Here is a 27,764-nt window from a genome sequence, read left to right as displayed (position 1 = left end):
TCCAGTGAAACCTTGTAAAATCCTATGTGCCCAGTAACTGATGGTATTGAGTATACGGAATACTTTTTGTTGCTGTATCATGCAGATAGACATGATCTTCTCGAGAATTTGACGGCGATTTTGCAACCCCAGGGATTAACATACCTTTCAAATGCAGCTTTGCCAATTAATTCTTTATGAACACGAAAATTATCTTTGATTTCAAATACAAAAATTCAACATTAAAATATATTCATATCTCTGACAAGTTCCAGTAAGTTGTTTTAGATATATTATCTAATTTGTCATCCACTTTTGTTTTGTTTTGTCAATCTATTTTTTTAAACTTGATAATTGTAAGTGTTATTTGTTATATGTGATCTGTAACATGTAATGTAATTCTAATTTTAAGAAAATATGTTTAATGTAATGGTCACAGGGTTGCTATGTATTTTTATGTTTCCTGTGACATCGTCTTTTAGCTTTTTTGTTTTTTGAGATTTTATGAGAATATAAAAACTCAACATCAAAGTTGAAAATAGTCCAATGAAGAAAAATCAGTACGTTAATTTTTTTGGAAAACGCCATAGATGAAAACTTTTAATGGCAGTATCATTTGGTTTGGTTTAACTTTCTAAAAAACTGGCAAAAGGCAAAAAACTTTCTACTTCTTAAGGCTTTGGTCCATCAATATCATACTCAAAAAGCTGATCACCGTCCAGTGAAAGATCCTTTGTAAAAACACTAAAGCTTTATTTGTTTCAATTCAAATGCATAATTCAATCACCTTCGTCACAGGAGTGCTCGCACCGTGGTAGATTTATCTGCTGAGAGAGCTTAAGCTTCAAGAAATTCCCTATTTCTTAATTTCAATTGTGTATATAAAGTAGAATTCTAAGATAATAAACCTGAAGCTGATACAAAAATTTAGAAGCAATCTGGTTGCACTGCACTGGCAGCCGTGAATTTTAAAAATGGATTTGAAAGCATTCTGGCTGAAATATCTGTAAATCAAAACAAATAAACGTACAGACCTCACCATTTGAGTTGGAAAGTGAAAGAAGCTGAGAACCAAGTAATTTGAGATGAGGAGGGGGATTCATTATGTCAAGGACAAGAGGGTTGATTTTGGTCCCTGTGGAAAAATGCACGTGTGGAGACTCTGTTTTGGTTCTGTGAACAATATCAAAATTACTCTCAATAAAATAATTAATATTAACAACTTGACAAACTTTATATCAGTGATTATTTTGGAAAAAGAAATTTATGATAAGCTTCAAAATCAAGAATCGTCTTTCAATTGGCTAAGCATCTGTTTTGATTGGTTTTCTACTTCCAAACGAAGAAAGGAATTCTCCTTCTCAAGGTGTTCCACTTTTATTAAAGCTTTGCGATATTCAATGAACTTGTTAGAAATATCCTCTTCCAGGTGCGATAGTCTAGAATATAAATTTTTGACTTAAAAAATCATTCGCAAATGATCACTTGCTACAACTGACCTAGAAATTTAGAGAGTTCGTTTAGCTAAATAATCATTAACAGGCAACACCAGTCATTTAATCAAAATATCTTATTTACTTGACGTTTTATTGATTACAAGTCAAATTGGCCTACATACATTTATGTATACTTCTGTAGAAGTATTTCTGTCTGTAGAGCGTGATATATTTTAGAGTTGAACAAAATCAAACTTCAACTTGTTGTTTCAACTCAAAATTAAATATATGAGTTTTACACTCCCTTACGAACTTTTGTTTAAGCTATCTATGTCTGAGATTCTGTGGAAACCTGCTGAAAGCTTTATGCAAAGCGCAGTTTAAACACTCTGACAGGATCCCACAATCAATAGATGGATTCAATCAATAAATTTTGTCTAGATTCTCATTTGGTGCTGAAATTAGTAGCACCTGGAAACTAGCATCAGCTTCTTTAATGCTCGAAAAATTTTAAAAAAAGCTAAACTTACTGTGACTGCAATTCAGTCTTGGCCTTCCTTACTGTTCGCAACTCATTTTCTGTTTTTATTCTCCACTCCACTTCTTTTTGTAGCCGACCCTGCGTTATCATCAGGTTATTTTTTAATTGGTTTACTTGCACCTCAAGAGCCCTATTTCCACATTTTTCCCTAAAGAATAAAATGAAATCACATTAAAATACATATGCCATTCATGTTGCTTAACGATTTACAATATTTGAAGAAGAATTAAATGTTAACACTTTTCTCAGATGATTATACTGTTCGTCAAAGATGCAAATTGTTTAAAAAATGAAGAGTTTTTCAGAAGAACTTCAATGACAACTGAAAAATCAGTTATTAAAAATAGATAGTTTCTGCTACTTGGATCAAAATATCAAACCTAAGGGTCAGATAATGGACTTCTATGCTGTTAACGAGGAGCCCTCTAAAATGTCTTCATAATACTAAATTATGGAATTTATTGCTGTTGATTCTTATTGATCCTTTAACGATCAATAAAGAAGGATTCTCATCAATGATTAGCTTGATATAGTCATGCCTCTCTTCAACTGAGACTCCAATGAAAGCTTTAGATTCAATCATTTGGGGTTGACCTCCAGACTTTCTGAAACACCCGATCTGCTCATTTTTAACCAACAAAATTTCTCTAACTTCTGAGATGTTCAATTTTTTCCATTTCTCTTCATATGTCAGAGTCTCGCATACGCTTTGAAATCGTAGCTAGGTTACTGATTGTATGTTAGTTACTTTTCTTAGTTGGGTCGTATGCAGGCCCTTGACATCAGCACTTTTTAATTGATTCGGGAAAATTGAATCCTGAATACAGTTATTAAGTGTATTTATTACTAAAGGATCAATGCCTATTTTTAAAAGATAAGGGAAAATTTTGGGAGGATGTATCTAAAGCAGACTTGGGCAACTTACGGCCCGTAGGCCACATCCGGCCCTTCGGATACTTTTTTCTGGTAACATTTATACCTTTCGACGTAACTGAAATATAGTAAAATTTTAAGCAGATTAAAGTAATCATTGGTTTGGCGCTCCAACACAGCTTAGATTTCTTATGTAGCCCCATAAAACAATTAATTGCTTGCGCCTGTTCTAAAGAAATTTTCCCCTTTGGAATTTAGTTTCGATTTTGTTCTAGTAGCAGTTCTAAATGAAAAAATCTTATACTTGTTTGATTGGAGTAGCTATAACTGCAATAAGAACAGTGTGGGATTTTTCTCTCGCTATTGTCTTATTTCAGTAATCCTATTCATGTTAATTGACTTGGCTATTTATGTTTATCGTGACGAAGCTTGATGTAATGTTTTTGTGACTTAGCGTCATAGGAAATTATCTAACCAATTTTAACGGGTGCTATCTATCTATTACGGCGATACATTCTTATGAATGCTGGCTTACTGCATTCCTGAATTGGTGATTTTCAATGATAAAGAATTTATAATTAGATTATCATAGCAACATTTTTATCCGCTTTAAATGGTTTTACAACTGGATTCGGCTGCTTACAATACATAGTTTTCTATAGTTTTAGATTTATGTTAAAAATTATGTTACCTGTATCGCAATATATTAGCTATTACAAAAAATTTTTTTATTCGTAACTTCCTCAAACGGCGATAATTTAAAAGCATGTAAGATTAATGTTGTTAAGGATATACATGGGAGGTGAAATGGGAGAGAAGTCCTGTGAATTGGAAGCAGCACTCTCAATCAGCATCTTTGCATGAAAAAATTTCCTCTCGACAGACATCCCCCTACTCCCTGATAGAGATAGCTGATATGATCAACAATTCTCGATAATAATTCATCGCTTTAGCAATGGTTTGTCAAGAAATGGGCCTTTGGCTGCCCATTAATCAAGAATTTGGTAACATAAATATCAATATCCAGATATAGCTTTATTGAGTTATACATTGAGTACCTGTCGATGTGTTTCTCGCTATGGTTAGCAGACGCATGTTCTCTGTTCTTTAACTGTTCGTTATCCAGAAATTCTTTTACTGACTCTAATTCCATTTTCAATTTTTCATTTTCATCTTGCAGAGACTCGAGCTGCATAGCTAAAGCTTTTGTAACGTTGTCCACATCTTCATGCTGAAGAAATATAATTAGCATTGGTTTTTAAATGATAAATAGCTTGCCACCTATACATTATCTTCCAGACAATTAAATATCCGCTAAAAATACAATTATCAAATCCAATGATGAAATAAAATTGCAAATGAAAGCAAATGAAGCTAAATTTTTTAATAGAGTCGCGGGGCCGTCGAAACCGGGGAGGCTGGAGAGCTTCCCCCCCCCCCCCCCGCCGGTAATTGTCAAACTGTAGCATTTTTCCTTTATGTCAGTGAAATGAATGAGAAGGAATACAATTGGCAGACAATCCCTCTAATGTGAATTTCGCTCCAACGGCGCCGAGTCGCCTTATTGCAGAATCAGTTTGTGCGATGTTTCTGAGGATACTTGAAAAAGCAAATTTTGTCTAGGGCCTTAGAGTGCTTTCTTCACAACCCTGCAACAATCAAACTCCATCACTATCCAAACACCCGTACATTTTGAATTTCATGAATCAAGTTCATGCTTTGATTTGAATGGAGAACACTCTATAAAAACTAAGATTTTGTCAACAGATAAAGATGGGTCGTGGATAGCCAAAGCTTCACACCGTTTTGGCTTAATTGTCCATTACTGCCAAAATATGCGTGTTAACCTTAGCAGAAGTTTGTAGGAATGTCATATATTCCAGAGCCCAAAAGAAAAAAATTGCTTAGTTATCTCTATGGGTTATTTCTTTGCCAGTAAAGCATTGTTGGTAGAATGAAGAATTGTATACCGCCTAGCAGCAAAAACCGATAGTTACAAGACTCATTGCTAACAATCGGCCTTTTCGAGCGGTCCAAACAATGCAGTAAACTTCTACGGATTAACCAAAATTGATTACAGACAGTCTAAAAATGCATTATGGGATGCTTGTGTAGCGCAATGGCTCATTGTTAGCAATGAGTCTTTAATCACGCATGCGGGACAAAAGCTTTGTTCGGGCAGCTTTATCTTTTTCTTAATACTCTTCGGAGGTCTTCGTTCATATTCAATGTTGGTTGCAGTCAATCTCCAAGTAAGTTGTACCCATTAGCAACTTTTATAAGTTTCTTATTCATATACATTTCCATTGGATCTTTTGAAGAAAGACGTTTTTCTGTGTCAAATAGGATTGACTTTGTTTTTCCTTTATTCAAGTTGTTGATGAGCCTGTTTTTGTCTAGTCATTTAGAGACATTATTCATCTCCGATGTTAAGGTATGCTCGATGACGCTAATGTTGCTGTGTGATGTGTAGATGACCGTGTCGTCAGCATACATTTGAATGTTACAGTTTTCCACACTTTTGACGAGATCGTTTAACTGTAGAAGAAAAAACAACGGTCCAAGAATAATGCCCTGTGGTGCGCCATACTTGACTACCTCACAATCAGATTTTACTCCATCATACTGAACATACTGATATCGACCAGACAGATGCTTTGCTATCCAGTTGAGTTCACCACCCACGATTCCTTTGAGCGGCAGCTTCAACGGAAGTACTTTATGTACAAAGGCTTTTCGTAGGTCTATGGCCCTATTCGCACTGCAAATATGATAATGTTTGTCAAGCCCGATATTCTCACGCCAATTAAAAAAACTTTTTCAAGATTGACAAAGTTTGTCAGACTTCTGTTCGCATTAGGCAGTTTTCTGAGATGTTGTATTGTTATCTAACACGTTATCAGGTTGCCATTAAGAAATTGTACCTTTTTAAATTGTGACATGATTTCAAATCGCACCCTGGACTTTTTTATTGATATCAACATAATTCTGGCATGTCCTTCGAGTCACCCGCTGGTTATCATAGATTTTCACGAGATTGTGATGCTCCAGAGCTCTACGACGGAAGCTTTGACCAATTAGTCGAAACGTTACAATTTGTCAGATTTCAGATTTTGCTGTTCCCACTCTACCAATTAAACTACTTTCTGACAAACCCTTGCCGCCTTTGAAGATAGAACAATAAGGGATTAGCATTATCAGGTTTCTAGATGCAGTGCGAATAGGGCCTATGAACACAGCTCCAGTCATTATAGCTCCCACTGTCAATCACACGGCGAATGTTGTCGGTAAACACAGTGACAGCTAGCTCAGTGTTATAACCTTTTCGAAAGCCATATTGTAACTCTGATAGCAATCCTTGTTGTTCCAAGTACTCTGACAACTGGTCATAAACCAAGGACCGAGATAAAGGCCCTACCCCCCCCCCCCCCCCCTCAAAAAATTTTAGTACCATAAGTAAAACACTTTTGTATTACTATTTAGTACTTTCAGAAATATGATCAAAAGGGTCAAAAATGGTTCCACAAAATCTGTTTCCCTTAGCGAATGCCCCAGTTAACCAAAACTCTGGGTAAGTGGCAGCAAGGAAGAGCATTTGCTATTAAAAACCTCTATTGAGTTAATATTGGCGGAAATATCATTTGCACATTTCAAAGGAATTAATTCCCATGAATACTGCAAAAGTTCCACTTATCGAGGTCCCACTTACCGATTGAAACGTCGTATGGATACTTATACTTTTATAAGAAACCACTTATAAACTCCAATTCTAAGAACAAATCATTTTAGAGACTTTTTATCGTAGATCCTTCAGTCTAAGAAATCTAATGGCATATCTTTATTTAAGATCTGATACTTCTTAGAAACTCTCAGTACAAATACAATTATGTAGCTTCTTATAAGAAATAGCTGTTTTGCCACATATATGTCCTCATTGTTTGTTTGGGTTGATCTGTGCTTAAGTAGCATAAAATGCGGGTGGGGGCATGTAGTTTTTGACTAGCCTTTTTGCAGAGTGCTTTCATGTGTGGCTTAAATGAGAGTTTTTTGTCTATTGTAACGTCAAGTAGTCTTTCCTCGCCGCTTTCGTTGATTAAGTTGTTGCAAGTCATGAAGTGGCATTTGTCCCCTTTTAACGTCATACAGTGGTCTCCAAACCATTCTGCAACTGTTAATGAATTTTTCCCCAATTGTTTAATTACATGAGTGGGGTCAATTTCAATCGCCTAGAGAGTTGTGTTATCTGCATAGCTGTATATCTCTATGTTTGGTACAAATATAAGCCGATCGTTAATGTAAATATTAAATAAAATAGGCCCTAGAACTGACCCTTGTGGAACTCTCTTGTAGATTTCTTTCCATTCACTGAAGGACCTAACTACTTTCACTTTATTTCATTTAATCGTCCATAGCAAAATATTTTACTACGTTGAGTTAAAAAAGTAAGAAAATAATTCAATAGGTCGTTGATGTGCTCACCATGACCATGCCCCTTCCTCCACTTTCTAAGATCCCAGGTCTGAAGCCAAATATTATCTATAGCTCATGCTTTTTTATGTGGCAGCATTTGTGGACTGGGGCAAAGGCTAATGCTTTATTACCAAACTGTGTTTTCTGCATTTCTTTGTAATTGTTTGAGTTTATGTGCTTTTTTTAAGCTTGAGACCTTCAGCCCCCCTCCCCCGGATAGCTATCCCCGGCCTCGGGTGTGTAAATCCGTCGTACATTGTACATTGAGCCAATCCCTCCAGCATCAAGCCGGCACCATCCTCTTAACTGTTATCATTGCCATCCTACTTTTCTCATCTTTTATTCGCCCTTTGAAAAATTAATTCATGAAAAGAAGTACACTACATATGATGCCTGCCAAAAGTCGTCACTGACGTCAATTTATAAGGTCAAAATCAAGCATCCCCTCTCCCCTACAGAGAAATGTTGGTTTACTATCAAACGGGTTCGGATTTTAGGAAGAATTTTCCTTTGCGTTTCTTTTATGATATTTCTCTATATTATCAACATTGTTTTAAAGGGAGGGGGGCGGAAGTAGTGATTTTTTTCGGGAAAAGAATCAAAGATATCAAGTGCAACGCAAATTGCTGGGTGTTCCAAGTACTTATGGCAGGCATGGTAAATTTCAAGAATAAAGAATCTAACAAGAAATGACAAGCCTGCCCATCTTATTTTAAATTTAGCCTGATAAGTACGAGATCTGAACTTCATTTTGAGCAACCTTTTTTATATGTAATGTAAAAGTTGAAAAGCTATATAAAAGATTAAAACTCACTGGCACCGGAGATAATAAACATGTTATTCTGGTCCGGCATTTAAAACAGTAAAAAACCCATGATATAAATTATCTAATGATAGTTTTTTCAATAGCAAATTAAGATAAACACAAAGCAATTTCAATGATTGCATAAGACAGATTACTTACTGCAAAACGAGTATGCGCACATAATCTTCAAGGGGAAAGAAGATTGTCTACAACCAGTACAGACTCAGAGACTGCGAAGCTCTATTAGTTTTATCTAAGTAAGTGTTAAATTTTACCTCTTTTACAGACTTTTGGTTTCTTCTTTTCAACTCAAAAATCTTTTCATCTTTCATATAAGCGTCTTTTTGTAATGCTTCCAACTCTTTTAGTTGCTTCTTTTCTCTGCTTTCCAGAAAACATTGTTGCTTCTGTAATTCAATGATTACACCAGATTGCAGTTTCCTGTTACATTAAAATGAGTATCAGCAGGACAGAAATTAAGTTTTTTTGTCAAAACCTTACATCATTGCCATAATTTAAAAAGTTAAAAAAAGTGCTAGAATTGCAAGCTAACATAAGAAAATCATTTTCAAACCTGCTTTCATTACATTCTGCTAGATATTTGTTTAGTTCATTGACTTCTTCGATTTTCAGGCTGAGCTCTTTGCGCACCTTTGGTAAAACATCCAATTGCTGATTGAGATACTTTAACTTTTCTTTTAAATCCCATGATTCTTTTTGGTGTTCAGAAACCTTTAAGGTGAACAAGAATATATTTAAAACGGGTATCTACAGAGCAGGTGAAATAAATGATAGAGGAATAAAAATGCTAATTTTTATACACATTTGTAGCTCTATTTACCTTTACTTCATTGTTTTGTAGATTCATTCGTAATTGCTTTATAAAAGCTTTCATGCTCTTTATCTCTGCCTCCTTTTTTCGCAGCATGTTTTCCGATTCCTTCATCATTCTACATTGCAGGGACTTTTCCTGTTAAATGAAAATTTCAAACTCACTTTTTGCCAACAGAAACTCTGTCGAACTCCCTTTGCACGCAAAGAAATGTCACACAACAAACAAATTACGATAATTCATTACTGTACAAATGCTCTTTTTCAAAAAACACGATGGTTGTGACGCCAAGTTGTTAAAAATTGTTGAAATGTTTAGAGAAACTGCTAGAGTGGAATTTTGCGTTGTCAACCGATTTAACTCAATTGATTTATGTTCTATATACCTGGATTGAAATTATCTCACATCTAATGGTTACCTATTGCTGCACAACATTGGTCACGAATCTAAAAACCGATCATCATTTTTTTTCCAACTTTGTATCCATCGTGCGTGCGATATCTTTTTTATCATCAGGTACCATCTTCTATCAGAAGGTTGGCTACCATAACTCTCCAACTATCCCGAAAACTGAGTTTTGGTTTGTTGTCATGGTCATAGATAAAACTTTTAAAGATTAGAAACGCAGCTCCAAAGCCAAAAGTTAGAAGTAATATAATGTAATGTGAAAAGTTGATCACCTTTTCATAATTTGATTTTATTTGGTCTGCTGCTTTCAAAGTTTCGCTTAGTTCTGAAGTTGTTAGCTTCTCGTTTTCAATTTTATCCTGCAAAAGCTTTACCTTGCCTTCTAACTGACTCTTTGAGCTAAGTTCTTCCTCAAGTTTTCTTTGCAGGCTGTTTTCATCCGCAGACATTAACATGACTCTCTGGGACAGATTTTTAATTTTCTGACAAATAGCAAAGGAAAATATACATTGAAACTAATTGAGGTGAAAATAACAAAAAGGTAATAAAAGAGTACTTATAGCCAGGGCCACCGAGAGAGCGGCCAGGAAGGGGGAAAATTTTCCCCGGGCTTCAAGATCTAGGGAGCCTCAAAAAGCAAAACAGGATATAATCAAACGTGTAAAAGTGTGCCTGAAAATAGCAAAACGTCATTCTGAAATGTATTTTATACTAATCTAGAAGGACTTAGTTGCAGAAATGTTCTGCTTGTCTTTCAGTTTTCGCCCGTCTTTCGGTGATAGATGCCACTTTTAAGAAAAATTAGCAAAATAACATACTGATTTCAAAGTGTCAACTGTCTTCTTAAGCTCTGTGTTCTCATTTCCAATCTCTTCAATAAATTCCTCAAAATCTCTGCTTTTTGTTAGCTGCTTTTCCTTTTCCTTTCTAAGATCTTCGCTCAGTTGTAGAATAGCTCTTTGGAGCCTTTCCTAAAAACATTTAAAACATTGAAAGCAAAGGTCTTCAAACAGAAGAACTAACAGCAACCACACTTCAGTTTTGAATCACACTTTGAAATCATGAAAGAATAATACTTGTTAATGCTGTTCGTGAGGGATAAAATTAACTTTTCGGCTGCATTTGGATAAGAACCTAGGCCTTGTATGTGGCTGTGCCAGATATTTGCAGTCAACCTACATATTCCTTTAAAAGACAGTAACAAAACAAAGTGAATTGATATGGCCATTCCAGATAATACAGGGGGCACATATAATGTCTAGATAAAGACTTCAGTATTGCTGAAGGCCGTTGCCATAAAGAATAAAATTGGTAAGTGCCATTTACGTGTGACAAAGGCAGGGCCCACGCCACCGGGGGGACCGGGGTGGCCAGCCTTCCCCCCACTTTTTTGCGTAGCAAGTAGTTTTAAAGCTGCAGTAAAAGGGGTAAAAAGCATTGGCCCCATACTTTTGCTTTTGCTAGTCTTGCCCCCCTTTCAAATTTGTGGCGTGTGCCATGCAAGAAATATCTATTTTGTCTGTCGTATACAGTTTTATAAAGTGCAGTTAGGATTGGGATAAGGGCTGAAATTCATGTAGATATACGATTAAACGCACCAGGGGCGGAGTGAGACATTATCAATTCAGATGGAGTGAGACATTAACAATTGAGAACGTCATATTTTCAAATGAAAAATATCATATTACAAAGAACGAATGAGGTCAGATTCATAAGTTGAACCCCATTTCTCTGATCGTGTTTTTTAACCTTTATTTTCTTTCTCAAATCTTTCTTTGCAATACGTCACTTTGTCTACTTCTGGGGAGCCTTTTTAAATTTTTTATAATGAAATGTTACATTCTTCTTCATTTCTCTTTTTAGCATTTTGCCTGTATCTAGGGATGATTTGATAATGCTTACGCGCTGTTGCCATAAATTTTAAGAAGTTCTTTTCGTAACGTTTTGATGTTTTCTCTAGTAATTCAACTGAAAGCACTAACTTAATTCAATTACTACCCCACAGGGCACCCAGACAGGGGGGCCGCACTACCTCAGCTTCGAACCACCTCCACCAAAACAAAAAGTTTTACCTTTTGTTGTCCCATTCGACATCAAAACTCAAAATATAGGTTCCGTCTTACTAAACATAATAATAATAATAATAAGAATAATCAATTTATTTAAAGTTGGCGCTACATAGCTATTTACAAAGAAATGAGCTAATCCAAGCCAACTGTTAAAACTACTACATCAACTAAATACATACGAGATTAAATACATAAAATTTTAAGTACAAAATGATCCATTAAAAACTATAAAAACCTGAGCTATTTAAAAGATAGAATTACAAAAAACCAAGCTGTGGCACGAACGTCCTACATAGTTTGCATGTACAGTCTGTGTCATTCCAGCTTTTAATTTCTTTCTTAAACTCAATAATAGATTGAGCATTCCTTATGTGCTGAGGTAAAGAGAGCCAAAGACGCTGCCCTCTATATTTGATAATTTCGGTTCCATAAATGGTTGTTCTTACTCTTGGTACCATAAATTCATTATTATTTCTCAAATTATAAACAGCATGACGCTCGCAGAAAATCTCCCTCATAAAAGGAGGATTAATATTTCCCTTTGTTTTAAACATTTCAATCATAAGATTTTGCAGGTGTTTTACATGAATATTTACCGAGCCATCATTTTCTAGCAGAGTGTTGAAGCTAGAATCATAGTCTTTGTATGCAATTCTCAGAGCTCTTTCGTGTATTCTATTAATCTTACTATTCAAGTGCCTACTGTGGAACATCCAGACTAGTGGACAGTATTCGAATTGGCTAATTACAAATGCTCTCATTAAGATTTTAAGTTTATTAGCGTCCATGTATCCAGATATGCGAGCGAGGGCGGTGAGTTTGCTACCAGCCTTCTTACATGACTTACTGATATGTGTCTCAAAACTGAGTTTTTTGTCTATCACAACACCTAGTAGCTTTTCCTCTTCCGAGTTTTCTATGATAGAATCTCCTACATTAACTTTAACCTTTTGCCAAAAATAAGTAAATGACATTTGTTTGTATTCTACTTCATAAAGTTATCAGCGAACCATTGGAAAGTTATACTTGAGTTATTCTCTAGCCTTGCAATTACATTATTGAGATTTTTATCGCACGCATATAGAGTTGTATCATCCGCGTAATTGCAGATATCCGTATCCATTAAGGAGAGAAGTAAGTCATTTATGTAGATGTTAAAGAAGAGGGGACCAAGAACTGATCCTTGCGGAACACCAAGGAACAGTTGTTTGTAGGTACTGAATGATCCATTAATCTTAACTCTCTGATGCCTATTTTCCAAGTAGCTGTTAACAAGACACAGTGCTTCATGGTTGAATCCGTAAGCATCTAGTTTTGCTATAAGGAGGTCATGTTTAATACAATCAAAGGCTTTCGAGAGATCCTTAAGGATTGTGCCAACATTTTCTCCCCTGTCTAAGCTTGCTTTCCATTTTTCAAGCATTCGAACTAATGCGTGCTGCACATTGTACCCTTTACGAAAACCACATGAAAGTGACAATAAATAAGATTGCATATAATCAATAATCTGTTTATCCATAAGTCTCTCAAAAACCTTTGAAACAGTTGGTAATACACTAACCGGTCTCTAATTTTTCTTATTGGTTTTCTCCTCCGATTTGTGGAGGGAAGTGACACCTGCTAGTTTTAATAGGTCCGGAAAGACACCATTTTGAATGCAGTTATTGAAAATAAGCTGCAACGATTCGGAACAAATGTCAGAGCTATTTTTCAGCAATCTCGCGGGTATATTTCCAAAGGTAAACATTGGCACTTGATTTCAGCCGGTGCTTTCTTAAACAAATATGGAACAACACCAGACCGGTTCTAGCCCTCACTAGAAGGCCTAACCTCAAAGATCAATTGGTTAACTCTTAATTAGGCCAGTAGCACAAAGCCGCTTCTCGAAGCATCATGCGCCTTTAACTTTAACAATATATAAATATTACACTAGAGACACAGTTACGTCTAAGGTACGGTATCCACTAATTAATGAATTTCCATTCTTATTACCTATATCTTTATTTTGCAACCGTGATCCTGGACGCAGGATTGCGAGGGGCGCCTACGAGAAACGGACATACCGAATAAAAGCCCCGAAATGTCTCTCGTGGGTGTCTGGCTAATGAGTTACTTTTTTTATCATTTTCTGCCTTTTTTGAACCTAATTGCTTAAACATACAAGGGGCACACACAACCATCCCCCATCTGGGATTAAGGGTGGTTGTGTGTGCTGTAACCAGGTGGTAGTGACTACTCCTTATCTTCTTTTTTCAATTTTTGGATTTGGTTTTTTTAGTTTTTACCTTCTATACCTATAAAAACTTAAAACGTGAACAACACACACTAATAACATAAACGGAAGCTAATTAACAGGACAATACGAACTTCACAATACATGTTGACCGACAAACACATTGCCATAAAAAGGCGTTCACTAACACAATAGGACCTAACAAAACATGTGACTTTAACACGCAATGGGAACACTACTAAATTGATTAAATACTAGAAATAGCTCTTGCTAGTACTGCCCGCAAACAATTAGTTCCTTGATAATGATTGTTTTGAAAATTTAGGTCAGGACATTCGAAGAAGACTTGGGTTTTCACAATTTTACAAAAACAGCTGCTCTAGTTGATGCGAAACTATTCTTTTTATCAAGAATTGTTCGTGCTCAGTTTGCTTTTGATTTAAGTCCAACGCTCTTTTGAAAATCATGAAGTTTTTCGAGGGTTTGACGTTTGTTTTTCGTTTTCGTGAAGTGAACAAAGACGTAAGAAAATGGACACGTGATAGAACGGGTACAGCTAAAATCGATTGCGATAAAGGATTCGTACAGCGATGTACAGGCGATAATCATGACAATCATAACTTTTGCTTGTACGGTCTCGAGTTTTTTGGGAAACAGGTGTGGTATTCGACTGGTTTTGATTCCCAAAACTTCGAATCAAAACTTCCATCCATTGCGGAGAACCGAGCTGTGATGCAGCACCGTTTTCGTGCCAAAAAACTGAAGGCCTTTAGCAGAGTCTTGGCAGAGCAACGCTCCGAAAATAATTGCCTTCCGCACAAAGAGGTGGCGGTTAACGACCTCCTCGACAAAGCCGACTGATTGACAATGAAATTGTTCGACAGTTGTCATGGCAGCAGAAAAGTGACAAAATCTGCTGACAAAGTGCTGACAACAGAAAATTGCCATACATTTTTTCAAACCACCAACGGCCTGGATGAGCGAAAAATCAGCCAAAATAAAGTAGTAAAGCCATTTGCCACACATACATTTAATGTAATTTTGTCTATTTTGAGAACATTGAGAAGCTTGCGGGCTGCTCCTCAAAGAAATAGATTTTGCCATGGAGCCCCAATCCATGTGATCAAGAATCCACACTTCAAAGTGGCAGTGCTTGGTAATAATATGCGTATGTGCTTGATTAGAGAATGAATTGAAAACAACCAGTAGCAAGTATGGATGTTTTGGAAAAATTGTAACAGTTATTGACTGCTGGTGATTTGCAAACTATCAAGGAGTATTGCTTTCACTCGGCTATTAAGATTGGTTTACTGTTATAAACCAACACATCTGCCGAGAGGGCCTAAAGCGCCGGAACAAGATCGCAACAAAGACGTTTAGACAGGAAATTTTTAACAACAATCAAGCAAAGTGCTAACCTTAGTTTTTGCTCTTGATTTTGGGTACTTTCAGCCTTGCTGAATATTTTAAGCCTTGGATACATTTTGTAACACAATAGAAATCACGTGATCGACGGCGTCATTTTCCCCGGTCATCACACTTTTTATCATCTTTTTTGAAAAATCGCTCCAACCACGCTCATGACATCATCATTATATATACCTTATGCAAAAACAATTAATATGACACGAGTTGGAGTAATGGAGTTTACTTCCAAAAAGAAAAAAGTCGAGAAAAGCTTCAATTTACTTATTTTAGTGTGCCCATTGATCAGACAAAATTTAATGGAATTAATGGCTGGATATAGGAAGCTAACTTTTGTCGACATTCCTTTTGAATGAAATATTATGAAGCCAAACAATAATGTCCTTTTTCTTGTCACAAAAGAGAGTCCTTATGAAGTCTAACAAAATTGAAATTTATTTCTAAAGTAAAACATTTTCCATGAGTTTCTGTACGAGTAACAATAATTGCAAATATAATGTATTACGAATTTTGATTTTGATTTACAAATATATTACTCTTTCAAGAGACGCATTCAAGAGAATGTTGCATGAAAACAGAAGCCTTGAAAAAAGTCGGCTAGCCTTAGTAGTTTTTTGTGGCACTAAAATGGTTATGTGTGTTCTCTTTCCCTTTTAAACTGTTTGCATTTGCATTCCATAGAAGAGATCCTCTATATCTAAGACTCTTTCTGCTAATATCTCTTCGCTTTATGTCAAATTGCAACGTATTCCGAGTTCTACTCTCTCGTTTTTCAAAATACCTTAGAGAAGAGCGGGGCAGTTTCCATAATAGGTTGTGTGCATGTAGGTTAACAGCCTTTTCTTATAAATATAACTTATTGGCTGCCAATTTACTTTTTTCATTATCTCTTCATTTGTAAGGGTTCTATATTTGATCCTGTGTATGACTATCCCAGCGCTGCAATGTAGATTATCAATATCATCCATGAGGACATTAGAACTTGTGCCCCAAACAGAAATATAGTATGTCATAGAACTAACCACAGTTTTAAAATATATCTCCTATTGAATCTTAATAAGTAGGTACTTCAGTCTTCTCATCTCTTCAAATTTACTATTAAAACTATTTGTAACTTTTATAAGATGACTTATCCAGTTTAGTTTGTTGTCAATTTTGACCCCCAGGGAAGTGCTCTCTGTGACATATTTTATAATAATTTTCCCAAACATAACAGGCTTTAGTGGCCTTACAAAGTTGGCGTTCAAGAAAATCGTTGCATCTGTTTTACCTGTGTGTATAGTAAGATGGTTCTTTGAACACCATGCACGTAGTTCATATATAAAGGGGTTTCCCGCCGATTGGCAAGAATCGAGAATAGACGCGGGCCAAGTAAAGACCCGTGTGGAACTCCAGAGTCAATTCCATCTACTGATGAGAACTTCCCATTCACTTCATCATATTGCTTCACTTCATCAAGATAATCACAGATCCAGTGAAACATATCTTTACAGATGCCAACAGCTTGGAGCTTCTTTTTTGTGATGTCTCTATTCACACTGTCAGAGGCTTTCTAAAAGTAATCAAACAGTATTCCCACATCATTCCCATCATCATGTGCGGCTTTCCACTTTTTAGTAAGATAGAGAAGTAGCCCTTCTGTACCACAGCCCTGCTTGAACCCCCATTGCTTTAGATGATTTATCCCCGTTTTTGCCAAATGACTATTCGTTGGATGACATATTTGACGCTCCATAAGCTTGCTGAGAATTTCTTGTACTTTTTGAGTAGAAGATCTTTTCTTTTTATCAGGACTTTGTACCTCTTATTTATAGCTTGTTTGATATCTCTAGTCACCCAAGGTAGTCTCTTTGCTCTTACTTTTGTCGTTCTTAACTTTATATGCTCATTTATGACATCCTTATATACAATGCCTGCCAAGAGTTCTTGGAACACCCACCAATTTACGCTGCATTTGATATCTTTCATTCCTTCCGTGAAAAAGAATTGCTACTCCCGCCCCCTTCCCCCTAAAACAATGTTGATGATTTAAAGAAATATAATAAAAGAAGCGCAAAAGAAAGTGCTACCTAAAATCCTAACCCGTTTGATAGTAAACCAACATTGTTCCGTGGGGGAGAGGGGATGATTGGTTTTGACCTTGGAAATTGATGTCAGTGTTCCAAGACTTTTGGCAGGCATTGTAGCTCCTCAAAGATATATAAAGAATCATTAACATCTTCGAATACATTGCATACTCACCACAGTACCTTTTCCGTCGAATCTTTTAGGCTTTCTATATTTGCATTCTTGAAATCTCTTATGACTTTTGATACTGGTTGGGTAATATTTCCTTTTACATCAAATGTAACATATACCAGTTTATGATCAGAAATGGCAGGTTCAACTGTTCCTGAAGTTGCTACTTTTGCCACAAAAATCAAATCAGAGGTAGTCTCTGTGCTTTCACAAATACTTGTTGGTGAGGTTATGCCATTTTTCAGTTTATAACGGTTGGTTATTTGAAGCAGCCGTCTTCCTTGCAGTATTTCATCTTTTGACTTTCCTTTGGAAAGAACATCAGAGTTGAAATCTCCCAGTAAGAAGATATTGAGAGATTTCTTTCTATAGAGAAGAGTTGAAAATCATTGTTAACGGTTTACAAATGAGTTCTGCGGTGTCCTTTATTAGCATTTTCGGAATCTTATGAGGCCCTGGTGCCTTACCATTTTTAGTCGCTTAATGACCGTAGGGATGAGTCGCATTCTGTTCCTTTCACCGTCTATATGTTTAAGAGGATCATCATATTCATCTTGCTCAATTTTACTTGATAGTTTTGGTCGAACTGAAATAAAATTTCAATGCCTCTATTATTTCTCCTTCCTTGGTTTGTATCTTGCCATCAATGTTTAACTCACAGGCATCAGTGGCGGCACCAGCTCCAAAAAAGAGGGGGTGATTTTTTTCCGGGGCGTGCAAGAAGTTTTTAAAAATTGTGTCTTGCTGTTCTATGTGTACATGGCGTCCCGAAGGCACGCATGCAATGGCCAGAGGCCGTTGCCTAAAACAGCTGAGGTCTGGGGACGCTGTAAGGAGCCCCTCAACGGGTCCAGGGCAGCGCTTCGGTAGGGATTCAGGGGGCGAAGCCCCCGGAAGCTCCCGGGATTTTCTCATTTCTGAGGTCTCAAAATGGCTTAGGATCCTTTGATTTCTCTTTCTGCATACATTATTAGAGCAACACAACCTGTAGACTTTAATTTTAACTTGTTTATTGGGAAGTGCCAAACAAAAAGGTATCATTATTCTAAAACGAGAATTTAAAACAATGAATAACAATGACAAACAATCTTATAATAAACAACGTTCGTAGTTTTTTTCAACACAACTTGATTATAAGGCCAGTTTCCTAGGTTTGATAGCGAATTGCTTTCGAATGGTCGATAAATCTATTTCTTTCGAAATATCCCTCTCGCTGCTTATCAGGACAAGATTTTCCAGACGATCTTCTGTCATTGTAGCCCGAAGATAAGTGTTAATTAGCTTCACTTTGCTATGACATCGCTCACAAGACGCTATAGAAACGGGGATGCACGAGGAAATTCTGATTACCAAATGTAGATTTTGATAAAGGCTCTCAAGGTCACTCTGCTGGAACATCTTCAGAATTAATGGTAAACACGGATTCTTCCAGCCTTTCTTTTTCCGTTCGTCCATTTCTAACAGCAGCTTGGTGAAGAATCGCGATTCTCTCAATAGCATGTATTCTTGACAGGTCGGCTGTGCAGGAATACCATAACGGCTCGCAAATTTGCCAACTTTTCCCTGGTTACCAGCATTCCAGTGAAGTGGATTGAAAGCTGATAATTGCATCATCACCTCACATGACTCAACAGAGAACCTCTTCCCAAGCTCGTTGAGCATCAAATCCAAGAAGGGGTAGTAGAAGACATGACGAAAATTACCTACTGCTGTAACCGACTGACTGGACTCTGAAGGAGTTGCAATGCTGTGACTGAATGTCGCGTCAAGCACAGTTTGACCATCTCCTAGGCGTTCTGGTAGTCTGCGGCGTCGTTTACTTGCTTCGTTGAAGGTATTATTGACGTTACACTTAGAAGCATGAAGTTTGGCTTTGCAGACCAATTCATCAAAATGCTTCTCGTCTCGAAGAAAAGTGATTCGTCGTATCAATGTTTGAACAGCGTCGACTGCCGTTACCATATCCATGTCGGCCCTTTGGAGATATTCTGATGCATACTTAGAAATCTCAAAGACTTCTTTCAGAATCATCAATTTGAGCACAAATTCAAAAGAGTTTAGTTGTGTTAAGAGACCAGCACACGCAGCTTCTTTCGGCTCCAACTCTCTTAGTGCTGCAATCAAAGCCTGCAATGTATTTGCAGTGGCTGATAGATTGTCGACCCTTGCAGTCCAACGGGTGTCTGATACAGATCGGAGGGCCCTGCGTCCTTCATTTATGAAAAATTCTTTCAGCCACTTTTCAAAGACGGCTGTGCGTTGTGGGCCGTTTTTCAAGAATTGATTTTGAAAACTTTCTTAGGACTGAAAAATTTAGGACTTTCTTGAATATTTCATGAGTTACGTGCTACATTCTTGCCACTATCTTATGTGAAGCTCCAAATGTGGTATGAAATACACATTTTCATACAAAGGTTATTTGGGTAGCCATTTCCCCACGTGGGCATTTTTAATTAGGAAGTTTTTAATATTTCTCACAGGGCTAAAGATGTCTCTCTAATGGTTTTTTAAATGTAGGACTGCGCCCGACTGTGCCCGTAAAAGATGGGGAAAGCGTTTTATATACTAAAATATGACAGCTAGCCTAAGAATAACGATGGAATAACCAATAACCATAAATAATACGTAAAAACACTTACCCTGCGACCCAAAGATGCGACAGTAAAAGCAAAAGATTGCATCTTTGTCAATTGAATACTCTAACCAGTCATACTGCTCATACCATATCTTCTGAAATCGAAAGTCTTTCCCAGAAATAACTGATTTTGGGAAATCGATAACCGGCTTAATTCGTCCCATTGCAAGGACATTGTCGATGTTTAGAACGTTTTCAGAAGACGGATCACGTACAGAAGCACACGCCATTTCGTTGTCTTTCAGATGAATGAGTGAAAGTCAAGATATGCAGCAACAAATTCATCATTTTTTCTGGCAGAGAGCCGGAAGATAATTACTATTCTTTTTAAGACGTTAAAAATGTTGATGAAGTGAACTTCGTAAATATACGGAAACAACTATTGATATTCTCTTGCAAAGGATTAAATTATTATAATCTGACCCATTCATGTTTTCCTGTTGTAAGATAAATAAATCTTAAGGATGTAATTTAATAACAAATTTTGTGTTTTACTTCGAAATAATCTTGCGACACAATTTACAGAACGTAGGCCTACCCCTCCCCCCCCCCCCATTTTCTCATCGGATTTGCATGAATCTCAGAGACCATCTTTCTGAAAAAGTGGGGGGGACTAGTCCCATTCTCCCCCCTGGCGCCGCCACTGGCAGGCATTGTTGATTTCGAGGGTTTATCTAAGACTCAATATATTTAAAAGTCTGCCACGTTTTTTCGGGTTGTCCTTATTTCGTAAATCAACTCGAAATAATATGACTGTACAGTAGCCTTTATTTCTCCAGTTACTCTATTTCTCAGTCGTTTATTACTCCATTTTTTTGGAGATCAGCAGTCTTTTTTGCCAAATCCTTCTCCCTCATTAGGATTCTAATGGATTGACTTAGCCAAGGTGCAGAATCATGTCATACCCTTCTTTTCTTAAGCGGGGCATGCATCATATAAGCTAAGCTCAAATGAAGATAAGCTCAAAAATCTCCTGAAAAGGTGGAGATCATTACATTTGGATCTTTGTAGAGTGGATTTAGGGTGACTGGCCAATCTATCTGACGCAGGTTGTTCCGGAAAATGTCCTTATCGTTTTTGTCAAGGTTACGAGTCTCAATGATTTTTACTTTTTTCTTTTCGAATCTCCAAGCAATAATTATTCTTATACAATACACCATATAGTGATCAACCATCCCAATCTAAGGTTTTTGGGGCTCGTTGTTGTGAATTGTGGTGTGAAGTCTATTGGCGTTTTTGAAGTGTGGTGTCGTTTTGCTTACTAGTCGTAACAGTAACTCTTGTGTACTTATTTATTTACTGCGTGAGTTGAAACTTGGAATAGATCTTTGTATTTAAGGTTCTTTGCATTGGCATTTTGATTGCTCTTGAAGTCACAGTTAGTGACACCAATCATCCTCCTTTGCTTATTTACTCAGTATCTCCCTTAAGTTTTCAAAAGAGATTTCGATGAGGTTGGCGAACGGTACCAACATATAACAAGGACAGGTTTGGCAGGAGTTGATGTGGATTCAAGCTCCAGCTTGTCACTTTTGATCTTCACGGTTGGTTTAAGCAAGCTTTTTTCACATAAATTGCCACTCCTACGCCACTGGCATTACGATCATTTCTATAAATATTTAAACCTTTAATGTTCACATCAGAGTCCCTAACTGTTTCATTCAGGTACAATGTCCCACTACATTTCGATGGTCTTTAAAAAGGGGAACAAAGATGAACCAAAAAATTATCGACCAATCTCACTTCTGCCGCCAATTTCTAAAGTAATTGAAAAAGTTGTCCACGAGCAGATACAAAAATATATCGATAAAAACAAAATTATCTATCGTTACAAATCTGGCTTTCGTCTCTACCATTCAACCGACGCATGTTTATCATATCTAAGCGACAAAATAGTTCAGCGGTTTGAAAATAGTATGTTTATGGGCATGATTTTAATAGATCTACAAAAAAGCTTTGCTGACTCAGTCATACTTTGGCTTCGATCATATCCAACTAACCGAACTTTCTATGTAAACATAGGAAAAGATTCCTCATCACCTGGTGAATTATCGTGTGGTGTTCCAGAAGGCTCTAATCTTGGCCCGCTAATTTTCTTTTTATATGTAAATGACATGCCACAGGCAGTCGACTGTGACTTACTTCTGTATGCAGATGACTCTTGTCTTATATTTGGAGACAATAACGTGAATGAAATAAAAACACAATTAAACAGAACAAACATGGTTTGTTGATAACAAACCGTTCATTCATTTTGGAGAGGAAAAAACAAAATCGATACTTTTTGGTAGAGAGAATAAACATACGGACAGGAAAAAACTGGACATCAGAAGAGGCGACATCAAGATTAAAAAATACACCTCAGTCACATATTTAGGCTGTATTCTCGACGAGGACCTGTCCGGGGAATCGATGGCTACAAGAATCCTAAGCAAACTCAATGGCAGGCTCTTTTCAGAAAGCAACATTTTCTTGACTTCTCCCTTCGTAGATTGCTAGCAAACGCACTAATTCATCAAGATTAACCAAAAGAATTCAGACAACTGAAAATAAATGTATCAGGTTTTGTTTCAGCAGGGACATAAATCGGCAGATATTTTTGAGGGGGTGAAGGACTCAAGATTTCCGACTGACGAAGGTCAATTCTTATTTTGTATGAAGGCCTAAACTTTAATAGTTTTTTAACCAACAAAACCTTATAAATTGTCTAGTAAACAATTATTCAGCTGTATGATAAAGTTTCTAGATTTCGTGAATTTGAAATATCGATCATGAAGACTGTTAGTTTGATAAGTGCATCAAAACATACATAGTCCAAAAATCAGGTGTTAATTTTTCTCCTTCTACGACTTGCCCATTGCTCCACTATATTATCTAAATTTACGTTGTCCAAAATTTCTTTCTCGCAAGTAAGAATCGTGAGGTCGTTTAGTCCTTCACAGGGGCGGCGCCAAAATCGTATTGACCTTGTTAATGTTATCCCTGCCATTTTCAACCTAAGATGTTTTTAGTCTACGTTTTTAACTTCTATCTCTAAATTTTATATATCTGTAATTAGATCTTTTTCGTTTTCTTAATTAATAATTTATTTGATGGCAAAATTATACATACAAACATACATATTTAATCGAGTTTCACTCAAGCCAATTATATCAATATCATTTTCACTTGGACACAATCTCACTTCCAAGGTTTTTTTACAAAAGACTTGCTATGTTTTTGAAAACGCTATTTTGAGAACACTTTTTCGCAAGAGCGCTAATTCTACCTGTTGCTTTATTTTTTGCTGAGCTGAGTGACCCCTAGGAATGCTTAAAATACCTACTCAGGTTACCAGAAAACTTTCTTACCCCCCCCCCCTTCATTTACATGTAACCCATCTTTCCCTAGATTGCTATACTGAATATTACCATTGTCAATAATGTCAAAACTGTTTATAGATAGTTCTTCATTAAGTAATGCAATTGAGTTTTCCTACCTTTCCGTTTATATACTGATCATATTTTCTTTTAACCATTGAAGAGAATGCAATTCTTGATTTTTGGCTCTATATTTTGGGTTCTATATTCACTTCTATATTTCAATTTCTTTATTCCAGAAACCTTTTGTATTCTAGAGTGTGGATCTTAGAATAAAGGGTGTGGTTAAAGTGCCCTTAAACCCCTGTGCCCCCACCTTCTAAATGTTTCCAACGTCCCTGCTGCAGTTCCACCTCTGGAATACATAACATAAATCTGTTACCTGGGCGTTCAAAAAAAGTGGGCTCAACCTGCCGGTATTTATAGGTTTTGAGAATTTCACATTTTAGTCTGAATCTGCCCCTGCAATGCACTTCTGATTTTCTACTCAAACAAAATTTTCATCATCTTACAATCAGTAATAGATTCTTACAAACAATCACTAAGAATGTGCCACTGCGATGAGATTGGTTTTATATTTCACGTCTACAACGATAAAAGGTTTACAAGAAGCCAAAACTCACCTGTTCTTTTGCTGACCCATTCTCATGCCTTTTCACTTGCAATGTCAGTGAATGCACATCTTCTTTCAATTGAATTACATGTTCATTTGAAGATGCCAGCTCCCCACTTACATTTATCAATTTCTTGCTGATATCTTAAGGGAGATAATGTTTTATTTGTCTTTCATTAATTATTTTTATTAGATTTTCAGATAGATTTTCATTAACAAGTCTAGGATTGAAAATAATATGAAAGAAATGAGGCATTGTTGGATCATTGGCTTTATATAACAAATAAGATCAGAACATATGCAACTAGTCGTACCGTTTTATCAGTATAAACGTAGTGAGTATTGCACAGGCTGAGACAGAAAAGGTGGCACTCAGCAAAATTTGTTAGCTAAACTTCAAAATTCTAATAGCTTAAGCAAATTATATAAAGATTGTAAGAAGACACTTTAGCTAGAAAATAATTAAATGTTTATCAAAGATTAATACCAAAAATAGCGATTGCAAGAAAATGTTTGATTTTTGCCTATTTTCAAACAATATCAACATTTACAAAAGCATGAAAATTGAGCGATGATGATTGAAGTACCTGCGAAACATTTTCAATAAAAAAGTTTCTCTTTGCACCAATTTGCGAAATCTTATAAAATTCAACTCGAGGATATTTACTTTTTGCTTCGGTGTCTAGAACTGTTCATTTTATTCACTGTTCTTAGAGAATATGCTAAACTTTTTAGTCGGAATTTTTGGAGCTACAATGGGCCTACTTGCAGCGGCCACTTCGTGATATTTTGCATCAAAATTCAATCAATAAAATATGTCACAAAAAGTTAAACCCATCTTTTCAAACCAACTGTGATGTTGTTGAGGGACCAAATAATGCTGCAAATTGCTTAAAACAGCATCTCTTCTGCTCATTGAATGAAAAAATGCTAAGCTTCCCGCGATAAATGGGCAAACTCAAGTGTTTCAATAGCTGTGGAATAGTCGGCATGATGAAAATCTTAGGAAAATCTAAAACTAAGGACAGGGCCAGTAAGGGCCAACTTGGCACTCCAATGACTAAATGTGATCTTGCAAATGTTTTTCTAAATCTATGATGTCGCGTTTAACATAGTCTAAGATAAAATGACGTCTTATCGATAGTCGTTGTCCAGAAAGATCGTTTTAAGTTTTTCCAGTTAAGCGTGCAGTTTAGATTAGCCTATTTCGATCCACGCCTATTTCGATCCACAACTGGGTATATATTTTTCATCGCGTTCTTTCGGACCCTGATTCTGACGTTTTATGCTCTGAGGAGTGTCAAACGAAAAAGCTTTTAGTATGTTGTAAAATGTTTGCTTTTTCCAAAGCCATTTTCAAATTCTGTACCGCAAAAAAATTTATTTAGATTATAACTATTAGCAATTATCGATTCCTGATTCAGTTTCATTCGTTACCTAGACTTCCGATTACTGAGGATTTCTAATAAAGGTTTCTCTTACCTGCTTTGTGATCCTCGGTAAATTTTAATGAAGACTGCAGGTCGTTGCATCTTTTCGTTAATTCAGAATTCTGCAAAGATAGGTCAGTTATGTTTTGTATGCGCACCTGAGAAAAAGCGTTAAAAAGGGTCCTTCCTTTTTCATTTAGCATTTTAACCGTTAACCGTATGAGATAAGACTGTTTAAATTTACATAAGTAGCGATCATAAGTATAAAAATCTAATCATCATGCACATATGACCTACAATTACCCACGAACGACTCTGAGTTGGTGCAAAGTTTTGACAGGAAACCATTACATTGCATTGCATCTGAGCTGCAAATTTCTATAAGAGGACCTTTTCGTGAGACCAGAAATCGAGAGGTGATAATCTCTATAATACCGTAAAAGTCCCTCTCTCTTTTGAGCCCTATTAAGCCCCCTTTATCAAGCAAAAATTTAAAATAAACTCCCCTCTCTATAAATCCCCCTCTTCTTAAGCCTCTAATGACTCTTGACGGGTATGAATACGATAAGATTGTGTGCATATGTTACGACGCAAAAATAAACAAGGCTGAATTGCCTAATCAGTGAATAATGGCAATGCAAAAAAAAGAGGCTTACGTGAGAGAGACTTTACAAAGATCGAATACAGATTTATGCAAATTTTATGTAGGGGTTCTGGCCAACTGGTAAGATTCATCGTCATCAAATGTAAAGTATAAAAACAATTATTTGGTGTATCTTGCAAAAGGTGACGATGCTACACGGCAAAGTTTGGACTAGCTTCCAAAAAATGTTAATAAGAAGAAATTCATTGGAAAACTGACCTTTTTTATGGCATCATGAGTTTTCCTTTCTTGAGTTGCCACGATTCTTCTTAACTCGTTTGTTTCTTTTGCTATGTCACTCATTTGTGCATTCAAATCGACAACTTTGATTTCCTGATGGGTATAAAGAAAATGTGACAAGCAAACCTTCAAGACGAATATCGAAACCACTAGTATAAATTGCCAGCGAAGAACAATTTGCAAACAATGTAAAGATGAATCAACCTTGAAAAACTCACTTTTTCTTGTAGCAACTTATTTTGATTCACTATTTCCTGCTCTTTTGAATGCAATTGTAATAACAGAGTAGACAGCTTCATTTCAAAATTTCTTTCTTCCTCTAAATTTTGTTTCAGTTTTTCTTCCTGTTGAAGGATTCGTTCACGCATAGCATCCTTTTCCCTTGTCAACTCGTCTACCTTTTCCAAATAACTGTAACAAAATCAAGCGGAATGTATCATCAAAAGTAATATAGAAATTGAATGGATGAGACAATATGATGTTCTTCGACCGTTTTTATGATTTCTATTCACCTATAAAGAACATTGACTCATTTTCCAAACGTTCATCTCGTCCTTATACTTGAAATGTTGGTTCCATCCATGCACCACTATTTAAACGAAAGAAATATACAGAATCATCTATACACAACTTTCCTCAAGCTACTTTCATCTGACCAAACTCTAATCAAGTTTTGCAATTTCTCCTTGTTCAAAAGAGATTCAAATTGGGCATTTGATCACTTGAAATCAATACTCGCAAACCAAGTGTTGCCTATGACATAAATTGGCTGTAGATTGTACCCTCCTGCTTTAAATAATTCAACCCGTTAAAGATGCAAATAAAGAAAATTGTAACACATTTTACTTCAAAAGATTTGTGGCAAAATCAGGCTTTTTGAAAGGGAAGGGGATATGCATTCAAAAAGTTTAGGCTACTGAAACCAAATCCAAAGCAAAGTAGTTACATGAACAAATGTTTTATTTCAAAAAACCCGCTCCTTGAGACTATTTCCTGCCTAAGGTAGAAATTGAAGAAATATTTTACCTTGCTTCCATGAGTGAACGATCACGAAGAAATGAATCCTGGAATTGTTGAGAAAAACATTGTTCAATATATAGCAATGGTCAATGGAAGTGATTCTATGAAGCAAATGTTAAAATAGACATCGTATGGAGCATTATACAGCAATGGAAGCAATTAATAAAATAGACAAATATGAAAATGACTCTAAGGTTTGGCTTGCTTTTAATTAAATCATCTATGAATAATCAATTTAGCTTTAATATGGATAAACATGTTTTAGCATATTGATCGAAATCAATGAAAATCAATTCTAAACTGATATTAGGACACACCTTGGACTCTGCAGCCTCTTTTGCTGTGGTGGCCAACTCAGCTGCCATTTGGTCTTTCAAGCAGCGCAGTTCGGAAACTTCATCTTGTAACTCTCTTTTTGCTGTTTCTGCTTTATCTAGCTGTATCAATGTATGCATTAATAAGTAATTCGTTACAATGACATCATACAAACAAATATAATACTATTGAAAAGGTGT

General features: G+C 36.3%; 1 protein-coding gene across 1 annotated transcript; it reads right to left on the bottom strand.

Moving 5' to 3' along the window:
- Positions 1 to 1,030: 1,030 nt before the first annotated feature.
- On the bottom strand, positions 1,031 to 27,757 carry LOC135690612 (uncharacterized). The gene is made up of 14 exons (XM_065208218.2): positions 27,567 to 27,757; positions 27,256 to 27,293; positions 26,448 to 26,640; positions 26,209 to 26,322; positions 25,399 to 25,468; positions 23,927 to 24,060; positions 10,163 to 10,315; positions 9,617 to 9,826; positions 8,946 to 9,074; positions 8,679 to 8,836; positions 8,380 to 8,545; positions 3,888 to 4,060; positions 1,946 to 2,104; positions 1,031 to 1,418 (listed from the first exon to the last, which is right to left on the bottom strand). The coding sequence occupies exons 1-14, from the start codon at positions 27,702 to 27,704 to the stop codon at positions 1,262 to 1,264; spliced, it is 1,992 nt and encodes a 663-aa protein (XP_065064290.2). The 5' UTR covers positions 27,705 to 27,757; the 3' UTR covers positions 1,031 to 1,261.
- Positions 27,758 to 27,764: the final 7 nt, after the last annotated feature.

The sequence above is a fragment of the Rhopilema esculentum genome, chromosome 10, assembly GCF_057945365.1.
Source record: "Rhopilema esculentum isolate cy_ngs chromosome 10, ASM5794536v1, whole genome shotgun sequence".
NCBI classification, from domain to species: domain Eukaryota; kingdom Metazoa; phylum Cnidaria; class Scyphozoa; order Rhizostomeae; family Rhizostomatidae; genus Rhopilema; species Rhopilema esculentum.
The sequence above is the reverse complement of the archived record's forward strand: the minus strand, read 5'-3'. Positions and strand labels throughout refer to the sequence as shown.

Bases quoted from the DNA above. Each gene is read 5' to 3' on its own strand.
- LOC135690612 (XM_065208218.2), bottom strand. From the start codon at position 27,704: ATGCATACATTGATACAGCTAGATAAAGCAGAAACAGCAAAAAGAGAG. The intron at 25,469-26,208 runs GTCAGTTTTCCA...CTATCTTTGCAG, and splicing joins CTCATGATGCCATAAAAAAG to AATTCTGAATTAACGAAAAG. The intron at 8,546-8,678 runs GTTTGAAAATGA...TTAATGTAACAG, and splicing joins GCAGAATGTAATGAAAGCAG to GAAACTGCAATCTGGTGTAA.